This window comes from Idiotropiscis lumnitzeri, chromosome 11 (assembly GCF_059441095.1).
Source record: "Idiotropiscis lumnitzeri isolate Australia: NSW breed Sydney's pygmy pipehorse chromosome 11, RoL_Ilum_1.0, whole genome shotgun sequence".
In the NCBI taxonomy this organism is placed as follows: domain Eukaryota; kingdom Metazoa; phylum Chordata; class Actinopteri; order Syngnathiformes; family Syngnathidae; genus Idiotropiscis; species Idiotropiscis lumnitzeri.
In genome coordinates this window covers 7,761,370-7,773,726 of record NC_142401.1, presented here as the reverse complement: position 1 = coordinate 7,773,726, position 12,357 = coordinate 7,761,370, and the positions used below count along the sequence as shown (strand labels likewise).

The 12,357-nt window shown below is 40.3% G+C and overlaps 2 protein-coding genes across 4 annotated transcripts in view; one reads left to right on the top strand and one right to left on the bottom strand.

Annotated features, from left to right (window-relative positions):
- Positions 1-689: 689 nt before the first annotated feature.
- Positions 690-12,357, bottom strand: part of fmoda (fibromodulin a) — a 40,802-nt gene continuing 29,134 nt past the window's right edge. The window contains exons 1-7 of one of the 3 annotated variants that reach the window (XM_088308767.1): positions 6,730-6,744; positions 3,662-3,732; positions 2,820-3,193; positions 2,072-2,194; positions 1,708-1,848; positions 1,359-1,626; positions 690-1,208 (exon numbers count right to left, since the gene is read on the bottom strand). In XM_088308767.1, the coding sequence (XP_088164893.1) occupies positions 1,057-1,208; positions 1,359-1,626; positions 1,708-1,848; positions 2,072-2,194; positions 2,820-3,164 (1,029 nt within the window). In that variant the 5' untranslated portion in view covers positions 3,165-3,193; positions 3,662-3,732; positions 6,730-6,744 and the 3' untranslated portion in view covers positions 690-1,056. Of the gene's footprint in view, positions 1,209-1,358; positions 1,627-1,707; positions 1,849-2,071; positions 2,195-2,819; positions 3,194-3,661; positions 3,852-6,729; positions 6,745-12,357 lie in introns of those variants that run through there. The other 2 variants (XM_088308765.1, XM_088308766.1) reach the window with 2 other exon arrangements.
- LOC148327158 (lumican) lies at positions 6,981-11,263 on the top strand. The gene is made up of 5 exons (XM_088308763.1): positions 6,981-7,162; positions 8,253-8,581; positions 8,658-8,982; positions 9,073-9,390; positions 11,070-11,263. The coding sequence occupies exons 2-5, from the start codon at positions 8,270-8,272 to the stop codon at positions 11,219-11,221; spliced, it is 1,107 nt and encodes a 368-aa protein (XP_088164889.1). The 5' UTR covers positions 6,981-7,162; positions 8,253-8,269; the 3' UTR covers positions 11,222-11,263.

Here is a 12,357-nt window from a genome sequence, read left to right as displayed (position 1 = left end):
AAAATACCACTGTGTGAGTGTGTTCTTGTATATTCCCCTAAATGGGGACATTGAGCTGTCTGCACTATAGTAGGAGTATGGTTGGCTTGTGTTTCTCTGTGTGTGCGTGTTTGAGTGCGTTAACTCGACTGGGCATTATATGACTGCTGGTGGAATTTTTTCAGAAGAAATTCACTTGGCTTCACCTTTCATTAGCCTGCGAATTGCTGCCAGTGTCGGCTGACTTCAACAGTGTAACAAGTCCTTCTAAGAATGAAGTAGGACTTTTTCCTTGTTGGGAACCCAATGCTTGTAAACCTTGTTTCTCTTCATTGGCCTGAACCTTGTCAATCTTATCTGTTCACCTCAAGAACACGTGGGAGGAGCTAACCTGACCACAGGTGTCATTAATTAACTCGGAATTCATATAGTCCCAAATATTTAATTGTATTGATGCACACTCTGTCGCATGCTAAACTTTGGAACTTTTATGGCATGATGGAGTCGTCACTTCAATATTTTGAACAAAGTGAAATTTGTTCATGACTAAAAATATTTATCCTATCCTATGGGTTAACATTTTGGGATAAAATGCTTCAAACCTTCGATAAGCAAGTGGTTGACAAGATGTTTAATTGCTCTGGAATTTAAAGTAACCATTTGCATGAAAATTTCATATGAAGTCGTACTCAATACATGACGTACACAAATATGTTCAATTTTTGCATTTTATTCATGCCAAAAGTAAAAAGTAAAGAAAAAGATGACGATTGTCTTAAACACAGCAAGAGTGCGCTTGTACAAATTCAAGCTTTGTCATTTGATGAAAGATTATCTTGTGATTGCAACTCCACTACGTACCTTTAAGGTCAATATTTGTTGAACCAAGGAAGAGTTACGTCAAAACTTGCCATACAATTCATCTAAAATCGACGACACTATCAAATATTTTCAAACATAAAAAAAAAAGATTAAAAAAATTGCTGCACACAGAAAAATCAAAAGACACACCAAAAAAATGTTCCCACAGCATTCGCAATATAGAAAAACAGTTTAGGAATGAAAGTTGAGTTCGGTCTAAACGTCAATGCTGGAGGCCAAACGCAAGCAGAGCGACGTATCCGACGGGATGTCCTGCACATGGATCTCATTCCCATCCAAACGCAGAGTTTGCAACTTGGAGAAATTGGTTACGTCCACAATGCTGCAGAAACTCCCCAATGTGAACTCTGCAACAGAACAACACAAACAAACGTTTTCTATACATCCGATGCGTTCTTGCATTCAAATACGTCCAGAATACAAATAAGTTCACGTGAGTTTCTAACCACACATTTCATCCGAAGAGAACCAAATAAAAAAAGCCTGTCTCTTCTTACCTTTTATGTGATTGGCTTGGAGATAAAGATGCTGCAGGGCGGAGCTGACCAGAGGGATTCTCTCCAGGTGGTTGAAGCTCAGGTCCAGCTCCACCAGGCCTGTCACATTAAAGATGTTGGACGGCAGGCCCGTGTCCGTGAGCTGGTTGTGGGCCAGCCGGAGATACTGCAGTTGTGTGAAAGTGGCCAAGAAGCCCTCAGGCAAAGAGGAAATGGAGTTGGAATCCAAATACAGTTGGTGCAATTGTTCGGGGAGAGCCTCTGGCACCTTGGAACGAGAGCGAGGGGCGAGTTGAAGTATACGCGGGCTTTTTATTTTGTACGTACAAAGTCACACACTCACACTCACCTTTGTCAACTTGTTGCCGCTGACGTCAAACAGTGTGAGGGATGTCAGGGACTTGAGCGATGCACCCATGTCGGTGATAGCGTTGTCATGGAGATGCAGGATGGTGAGGTTAGCCATTCCCTCGAGGTCTGAAGGCGTTACCTAGGCAACAGGTACGATATCACAAAGTTCTTCTCGTGATCAGCAGCAAAAAAAAAAAAATAGCACAAGGCTCGTTTTATTTATTAATTAAAAAAAATATTTCACCTTTATTATTTAATCAGTAAATGTCTGCGTTTTTGCACATTTCTACCAATTATATTCAAACATACTATCATAATTAGGTCAGCCCCCACAAGCTACACCACCGCAAAAAAAGTGTTACCTTTTCGATTTTGTTGTAGTTGATTCTCAGGTCTCGAAGGGTGCGAGGGAGGTGACGAGGGATGCTGGTCAAATTGTTGTGTTGTAAATAAAACCGCTCCAGTCGTTCCAGCTTCGAAAAGGCCTAAAAACAATACGGTCATCCTGGTAAACTGGGCAAGATTCAGACTCACAATGTTTAGGTGTCCACTTGGCTTTTCTTTCTAAATCTCTAAATTGTCCAGTTCACATGCAACTGAAATGAACTTGTGTGTCCTTGTCGGCCTTATAATATATATATATATTTTTTTACTGTAGTTTGTTTTTATTGCATTTTCCCTTTTGGGTTTTAAATTCAGTTAGTTTTAATTACTTTTAATTTTTTTGATGATGCTTCGTTTCATCTTAGTTCATATTAGTTTTACCATTAGTTTTAGTTTTTTCTTTTTCTTTTTTTTAAATATGAAGTATTTGTTGAGCGCAAAATACAAAAAGGGCACCAAGAATTGTGTAACAAAGATAACTATGATTCTCAAACGACTGCTGTACCTTTCTTCTTCTGTACAGATGTTCAATATAATAAAACCCAAATAAAAAATAAATCCATTAAAAATTAATCCCACGAGCTGACATAGACACAGACAAAAACAAAGGACATTTTTACGATATAGCTTCAGTGAGTTTTATTTATTTACTTATTTATTTATTTTCAAAAAACATCATTTTTTTTTTTTTTTCCAATTTAATTTGACTAATTTGATCAAATTTACCTTCTCGCCGATGCCATCAGATGTGAGTTGGTTGTGGTGCATCATAAGCCACACGAGATTAGTGGCGTTGACAAGAGCTGAATCGGATATGGTCGTGATGGCGTTGTTTTGGAGGTACAAGTACTTCATCCGGGAGGGGATGCTGGGCATGGCCGTCAGGCCCCGGGCATCACAATACATTGCGATGGAAAAAGTTGGGGGACAGTCACACTCAGGGGGACACTCGCCTCCTGTGATGTCCGTTTGGATGGCGCTCCGGCCGCTGTACAGCCAGGCGAACGGATCTTGTGCATGGGCGGGAGAGAGTGGAAGCAGGGCAGTCAAGAGGATGATCGCCGGATGCATGGCGACACTCACCCTAAATCCTCCTTAACCTAAAGGGTGGCAGAAATGTGAAGTTTATTTTAATCGTAAAGAGCTATAAGTTAATCACGAATGTGTAACTCGAGTATTTTGCACTGATGTTGAATAAACATTCAAATACAAAAAAAGTGCAGCCACTGGCATAGTTTCGGAATGGGATTGCCTGCAGGGAGCAACATTCTTAAACGTCTTAATCCACAGGGAATCCAAGGAAGAAGTTTAAAAAAAAAAAATGCCAGGGAGAGAAATGGAAACCTGGTTACAATGCACTCTTTGTTGCTCGGCCTCAAAAGTGATCCAAATTTTCAGTGGAGTCTCCAATCATCAACTTGATGTCTGAGGAGCAAACAATAACGCTAGTATGATCATATCTGCACGTCTTTACGGAGCTCCTGTTAGGCCTCATACCGTTCTAATTGCCCAAAGAAAAACGTTGACGGACAGACACACACACACACGGACAGAGTTACACACTTTACCTGTTTTGCGATACAGGGCCCTTCTCTGTGCCCCTCTTGCTGTGTCTGAGTGGTCTCAAGACTGGAGGGCACTGGGACCAACAAACAAAAAAACCAAAAAAAACCAAATGATGTTTAGGTCTCCACCCCCTTTTTTGCTCGTTCACTGTGATGGTTTCTTCCACTCCAACATCCAACCTCCTGCACCCATCTGAGAGCAAGCAAAACACCCGATGCTTCAATTTTTTTTTTTTGTGCATATAAACTGATTATTTTTATTACCAATACAATATCATGGTAAAAGAAAGCACATTCATTTATTGCTGTACTTTCTTTTTGAAACATATCAAATGTAATTATGACGTTGTGAGTGTGAGGGGTTAAGATGTATGATGTCATCACCTATGATGTTCACAGCCAATTGGGGGCATATTAATATGAAAAGATTGCCCTGAATCAAATATTTGTTCCGATTGTAGCTTGCTTTCTGCTTTGCAAACCTTCACGTGTTGCTGAACTTGCTTCTCCAAGCAGTTGCTTTAAGGGTTAAATGAGGACATGTGTGACCTTGCCCACATGTTGGCTGTCTGGACTTAATGTGGGTCACTTCCTGCCTCTCTAATACCACCAGACTGTGTCCACTCTCTTCCTTTTTGTCCTTTTGTGAATTTTTGCAAAAACACATGATTGACAACAAATTCTAAGCATCTTTCAAGCCATCTTAGAATAAGAACCCTTCAACCGACACTGTTTCAGCTGCATGATCTTAATAGCTGCGCAAACATCCCATCCGAGACAACGCGTAAACTTATGTTTGTGTGAGGGTGGCCCATTGTGGGACTAATAAAGGACATCTTTAACATTGCATCTTGTGGTTTTGATACGAGTACTACATAATACAAACCACAAGTCCTGCACTTCCTCAATTAAATAAAAGGAAAAAGAAAGAATATGAAGCCAGGATTATTGCGAGAGGCATAGTCTTGATGATTATGGATTTGTGAAAAGAAATGATTAATTAAAGGAAAAAGAAAATTGGTTCTTTTAAAAGCAACTTGAACCAGCACTTGGCCTAGGGTGCAGGAAACAACATAAAGTACACAATGAAAAGCAGATGTCTGCAAAGACAAATGGAATGGACGTTACGTCACACGGATTTTTTTTTCCCACACATATTGAAAGAGGTTTATCAGGATGGCATTGTTTTCATCCTAAATATGAATAACGTGTTCTCCCACTGCCCCCAAAAAATCAGATGGTAGCCTAAAAAGAAAAATCACGTTTTACACTAATAATTTCCTTGTTCGAGAAAAAAATGGACAAGAACAATTATGACGTCTAGATTTGTATTAAATGTTTTATTTTTGTTCGGGGTTTAACAAGGCCAACTGCCCGTTCCTGATTAAAAAAGAAACAGTGCCCCCTACTGTGAATGCTGAGAAGTGCCGCTGACAAGACGGTCAGATTGTGCGTTTCCGTGTCCGAAAGTGAAAAAGGTTATGATGACAAAGTCATTGGTGAAAAGTAAAATAAAATGTAGTCTCTAAAATCATATATATGAGCGTCTCCAACGCGACTTCTATCACAACGCTACGTCAGTAAAACATCACCAGAATTGATATGCGCAAGTGCAGGCATGTGAAAATGCTTCTTTGAAAATATTGGAACAAAACCCACACGTTTTAGGATGATAGTCAGGTCGTAAGGTTGATCAAAACATGACCAATTGCCACCAAAATATATGTGGACATGTATTAAAAAATCTAATAAATTATAACCATAGGCAAAAAATATGAGAATGAGATAACCTTCCCAGGCTTCAAAAGGGGGCGGGCAAATCTGTGTTTCGAGTCATCACAAAAAAACCCTGAAACCACTACAGATTATTTGAGGTGAATAATAGTTCTGACATAATCTTTATGAACAAAACCTATTATATAAGTGCCAAATACAACCCACTCAAGTGTCTCATTTCTGTTGCAATATGTCAACAAATAAAGAACAAATCTTAAAGGGATCATTGAGCAGGGATGGTCCATTTTTCAACAACAAGCTCAAATTCTGTTTGTTTTTTTTTTTAATCAGTGAAGGCCATCCTCGGGAGCACCAGCGAATGCTACGGCTGGGGATCCACGCTGCTTGCATATGCTGTTCTTGAGTGCTTTTTGGCTAGCTCGCCAAGACGCAGGAGCTAGCAGCAGATAGCAGGAGCTAGCAGCTAGCTAGCAGTCATGGCTGCCTGCCTCCAGCACAATATTTTTGATGTTTTAGAGGCGATAGTGGCTTTTCCTGATACGAGCTCACGTTTGATGTCAATAAACTCAAAAATATTGTGCAGCTTGATTTTATATTTTCACAGGTTGAGATGGTCAAGAGTAGGAATGTGCATATGAATTTTGGTGGCGATTAATCACTGTTTCAGACACTAGTTGATGCAGAACCTGACAAACCAAGCCAGAAAATAATATGTATTACAATGCTTGCTTTCCTGCTACGACGTCGACAGTTTAAGATGGAAAGAACTCCAAACTACACACCAAATGGGGTGTGCCAATCTGCTGTTTTGGTAATCACAAAAAAAAACTTGAATTAGTTCAGATTCTTTTCGGGGGTGAATTTTAGTGCAGGCACCATTTTTAGACACAAACCTATTTTTGAAGTGCCAATGTAACCCTTTGACGTAGAATTTCCAAGCCCGTTAATTGAACTGCAGTAAAAATTGCAAGACAACACTTGCTTAGCAAATGACTCACTTGGCTGTCAAATTATGGCAATTAAATGTGACCTTTAAAAAAAAAAAGACAAATGACAAAGACCTAATTGTGTTAATAAAACAACCCGAGGGCATCTTGTGTCTATGAAAGTGCAAACACACAAATTAAGCAACCATCACACCTGAGCTATGACAAAAAGTTACATTAGAAATGTCCTCATGTTCTGTCATTCTTTTATTTTTTTGTTCGTTTCTATTGACGACCTAATAAAAGACATAATCATAAATTAAGTCACCATCTCTTCATAGATTTATTATGATTGTGTGATTGTACAGGGCTCTGGTAATATTTACTTTTGTTCTCAACCTTTCCCACCTTCGTATTTGGGAGAAAAGTCTGGAATCGTTTTGCACTCCGCTCTGATGTAGGAAGCAGGCGCATAGACACGCGCGCGCACACACGAGCGTGCGCGCACGTACAGAGAATGGTCTCTTTGGATCCCCAGGTACCGTCCTCTGTGAAAGGCCTAAAAGCAACGCACACACGCAAAAATTGCTGTGAAACGCACGCACGTTTACATGTTTACTACAAATGTTACTGCCTTGGTAGTTTGCGAGGGGAGAGCATGCATGCAGGAAGTCTGGGATGGTGCCAGTGTTTGAGGAAGAGGAATGTGTCAGCGAGCAAGTAAACACAGCGTGAACATTCTCACACTCTTTGACACGCGCACACAAAAGTCTTCGCTGATTCTGCAGCAGGGTGAGCGCTACATTTGGGAAATTAATCAACATTTCTCCTGAATAGAAAGGTAAAATCAGTCTTCTTCGGATGTGTTCTATACCGAATGTGCTTGTATGGGCCTCGCAAAAATGGAAACGTGACAATCTCGAGTTATTAACTTGGAATGACTTTGGAACACTTTCCTCTTTGCTTGACTTTTGGCTCGTGCCATACTTTGACGCCGCGGGAGGTTCGACACGTGCTGTTGAGGACAAACCTCTTGATGATGCAAACGTACTCTGACGTATCGGTGGGAAATCACTGAGAGCCTCTGGCTACATTTCTGTGTGAATGCAGCATTTCAAATTTGGGAGTATTTTTAAAATATAAAAACAAATAAGTGTGATATATATATATATATATATATATATATATATATATATATATATATATATATATATATATAAAATTGTATTTATTTATTTATTTGGAGACTCAAACTTTTTTTCAGACTTTGAATATCCATTTGGTTTATCTATTAATACCTCCACCGTGCACAAAAAATACAAAGCCGGATGATGCTAAATAAATGTTTGTATTTATGGAGAAGAGACCATATAAAATCATTTATACAAATTATTGTGTTTTGAGGGGTGGTTTTAGGGGGAAAATTGACGTTTAAAAATGACATTTTTGGGTGGTTTGGCCTTGGTGGAGGTCTACTGAGGAAGTCGGGGTTTTTTGTTTTACTTTGTGTTTTGACAAAAAAATAATGTCCAGTGGATGAATACCACAAAATGTATTTCTTGTTAAGTTATATCTTTATTGAAGCAACGAACAATCAGATTTTGCCCACTGTTCATCAATTTTAGTATCACAAAATCCTCTCATGTACCTGCATGAGGCATAGGGGGGCGTTTGCAAATGAAAAGAAAATTCTTCAGAAGAGCCACAATCTTTCGCTTCGGGCTTTCATTTGAAAAATATTTTTAAAGCCTGAACATGTTGATGACTCAGGCTCATTTTAGAATGTATGAATGGCAAGAACAATGCAAGTGGGACATTTGCATTCATGGCTGCAAAATGATGTCATGATTATGATCTCAATTCTTCAGCCATATGACAAAACTCCAAATCTGAGTCGTCAACTAAAAAGAAAATGTGTTGTTTCCATCCAGCTTTACCTGGACCCCAAATGATCTCCATGGGTGTGCTGCGCTGTTTGCCGGTGTTGTCGTGCGTTTTTGCCGTGGCCTCCACAACCACCCTGGCCGACGTGGACTACGGCGGCGTGCCCTTGTGGATCGACCGCTTACTGGGCGAGCCCAGCGTGCTGAGCCTGCGGGGCCGCTTAGATGCCGCTTGGTACCGAGCCACCAACCCCCAGGCCTGCCCGCAACAGTGTGACTGTCCCATCCAGTGGCCCACGGCGCTGTACTGTGACCACAGAGGCCTGGCAGATGTCCCCGAGCTCCTACCAGCCAGAACGCAGTACCTGTTTCTCCAGGTAGGAAAATGCTTCATGAGAACATCTTCTCTTTTACAAATCAGTACTTCCAATTTCTTCAACTTCTTCTATACAGAGCAACAACATCTCCTCTCTCGCTGTCTCATTTCTGGCAAACATCACCGGACTACACTGGCTCATTCTGGACCACAACAGTTTGAAAAATGACCAGCTGGACCAGAGTGTCCTACAAAACCAGAGCCAACTGTCTTATCTTTTTGCCAACCACAACCATCTGAGCTCAGTGCCCCGTAATCTGCCAGATGGCCTCAAGCAGCTCCGACTGGCCCATAACCAAATCAGCAGCATCGGGCCCGAGGCTCTCAAGAACCTGAAGAATTTGACGCTGCTACTTCTGCAGGGAAACAAATTGAAAACCATCAAAGGAGGAGGACTTCGAGGTAGAAGTGTTAATCTTTCTATTATTTTGGTGAGCTTCCGACCACGGGAGGTTGAAAATAACCAGAAACATGTGTACATATATCTTTCAGGTCTTTCTAATTTGAACTTGTTGGACCTCAGTGAGAATTCCTTCTCATCAGTCCCCAGACATTTACCAACCTCAGTGCAGCAGCTCTATCTGTCCAACAACTCGCTCTCGGGGCTTGATGAAGACAGTTTCTTGGGATTCGTCAACCTCAAGTATCTCCGTTTAAGCCACTGCTACCTGAAAAGTGGCAACATCCACCCACAGGCGTTCAACCTCTCCACACTGGTCGAACTGGACTTATCCTATAACAAATTTACTCGCATCCCCGCAGTCCCCACAACTCTGCTGCACCTCTACCTGGAAGCCAATGAGATCCAAGGTGAGTTGCTCTTAAACACATCATGCGATACAGCAAGCAGTTACACGTGCATGCACAAAGTGCACTTTGATGGATACTTACCGCCTGTATATGCCTAAATTTGTCACCAGAGATTCAAATTGCCTTCCATGGGGCAGTTTTTGTGGATTTTCCCCGTTAAAAATCCTAAAGCATTGTAACTTGCTTTTGAGATTTACTTACAGGTTATGAGCGAGTTAAGGTATAAATACCTTAATTGTATAGATGTAGGTAGATTAAATACTTTGCACACCAGTTAATGTCAGGATACCCACACCATGGACCTGAAAAAACAACAAAAGAAAATTTGAACATTTCATTGAAAGAGTTATGGTTAGTACGTCTTGCAGTGTTCTGTAGTCCAAATACCAATTCAGTTTCGAAAAATAGGCTACGTTTCTGCGGTCAAAGGACTAAATCATCTGGTCAGTTGGGAAGCAGAGGTTTGGTTGAACAAGCAGAGTTGGAGAACAACGAGCCTGCTATTGAGGAGTGTAAACGCTAACGCCACACAACACAAATCACAGGAAATGGGTCTAAAAAATAAAAGCATCAACAGGAAATGAGCTGAATTTGACATGAAATCCTTTCAAGTTAGGATTAGAACAGGTTCTATTAGCAGATAATTTGCCTAAATTATTACATTCCTCATTTTATTACTTTTGAAAATTATTTTCTTGCCGATCGAAATGGTGGCCCCAGTAAGAGGATGCAATGTTTTAAATGTATTTTTGGAAAAAAAATACTTTGTAGACTTCAGTGAGCAGCACCCGCTAAATATTATATTATATTATATTATATTATATTATATTATATTATATTATATTATATTATATTATATTATATTATATTATATTATATTATATTATATTATATTATATTATATTATATTATATTATATTATATTATATTATATTATATTATATTATATTATATTATATTATATTATATTATATTATATTATATTACATTACATTACATTACATTACATTACATTACATTACATTACATTACATTACATTATATTATATTATAGTATATTATATTATAAATCAAGTTAGGTAAGGCGATATGTACATCAGATCAGCAAAGTGCAGAGTAAGGGGAGGGGATGATGTACGATTAAGGAAAAAGTAGGTTTGCAAAAGAAAAGGGAGATTGGTATGTAAACATCTGTGATGGTTTTCGACGAGAGGAAATAGTGCCAGATGAGCGAGAAGCACATGCTGTTCTACTTTCTATTCTCCACTTTCTTCTTTCTCAATCTGCTCTCCATCACGCTTGACCTGCTGTGTACTGGATTTCCACGACAGGACCGCTACATACACAAGAAAACATTTAGTCGCGAAAGTAATTGACTGAGGTGGGTAAAGTGTCTGCTTGTCTCAAACAGACAGCAAAACACTTCCATGATTACACACGCTTGAGAGGTTTGTGAACAACACCACGAGTCGTCGGGCCAAAGCTCCTGGTCTGGGCCGAGAGCCGCATTATGACTGCCTCCGTTTTAACCACAGCACCTGTGACATGTCATAGAAAACACAGAGCGAGTGAGAGGAAATGTTGCTTGAGTTCTTCGAATGAACACACAGAGCATGGCATGAAACCAAACCATCATGCAGAATTTGAATCGGAATTACATAACAATGTGTTCACTTTAGAGTTCAACGTGACAAGTTTCTGCAGAGAAGTGGGACCTCTGGCCTATTCCCGCTTGAGGACCTTGCGACTGGACGGCAACAAGATGTCCCACCGGCATCTCCCTTCTGACTGGGTCTTCTGTCTGAGAGTGATTCAAAATATTTACATTTGAATGTGACGAAAAGCAAAATAAACTCCTCAACGTAGTCTTTAATCTGGCTGCGCTGCATGTTATTTTGGCCCCCTGTTCCGACACCAAGTGTGACATACTGTCTTATGTCTGTCTGGATGGAATTGAACCTGCAGTGGTGTAACAGAGATCTCAGTATTGGCGCCGTGACAAAGATTTAGGAATGGCAAAACTCAGTAGCGCTCTCTGGGGAGACTGACTCATTCGGTTGGGCTAAAAGCCACAGAAGCCGTGCAAAGGAGTGAACGTCATCTGCAAATGTTGCAAACGGACTTAGAAGGTTTACGTCACGTTTTATCTCATTGCTGCATAGGCACAATAAATCAGCAAGAGAAAAGATTTTGGGCAGGCGTGGGCAAACTACGGCCCGGGGGCCATATGTGGCCCGTTAGATGTTTTAATCCGGCACCGCCGAACTTGAAAAAAATTTAAATGAATAAATTAGTGTTTTATTTTCTAAATACTGTGGTTTTTTAATTACCAATCAAAAACAGTCCGATCCCCCTTCCATCTTAGGACATTGAGGCCTGATGTGGGGAGCGCTTGAGTCATGACATGATTCATGTTAAGGTTATGGCACACATATTGCGACGCAGGCCACAAAATCTCATATATTTTCTGTCGAGCGTTTCCTGTTCACACCATTACAGAGTGGAAACTCAGTCACATGTAGCACTACGCCATGAGTGATGCAATTCCGGTACAATGGAAACGTAATAACCCTCTGTGAAACTATAAGACAAATGTACCCTTTGGGGTGAGAAGACATGACTGCAGCGATAGATGTCATCATAATCGTTACACAAGTGCGTGGAATAGGTTTTACTGTGCGCACTTGAATAGTAAAGGAGGAAGTTGAGAACAGTATCGAGCCAAGACGGCAATTTTTCAATAACAAGCTCAGCTCCCAAGGAGCTAGAACTTATATCTTGTAAAGAAAAAGTTTTGAGCTGCCCTCCCCTTTAAGGCCCTAAATCAGGGGTGGGCAAACTTTTTGATTGGCGGGCCACAATGGGTTCTAAAATTTGACACAGGGGCCAACCAGGAAAAGATGGATGGAATGTTTTGGTAACCTCACCTCATCGGAGAAAAAAAAAAAATTTAATTTTAAATGAAAA

What these genes read in the sequence shown, in the direction of transcription:
- LOC148327158 (XM_088308763.1), top strand. Translation starts at nt 8,270, where the DNA reads ATGATCTCCATGGGTGTGCTGCGCTGTTTGCCGGTGTTGTCGTGCGTT. An exon ending in CGCAGTACCTGTTTCTCCAG is followed by an intron (nt 8,582 to 8,657) that starts GTAGGAAAATGC and finishes TCTTCTATACAG; the next exon opens with AGCAACAACATCTCCTCTCT. An exon ending in CAAAGGAGGAGGACTTCGAG is followed by an intron (nt 8,983 to 9,072) that starts GTAGAAGTGTTA and finishes TATATCTTTCAG; the next exon opens with GTCTTTCTAATTTGAACTTG.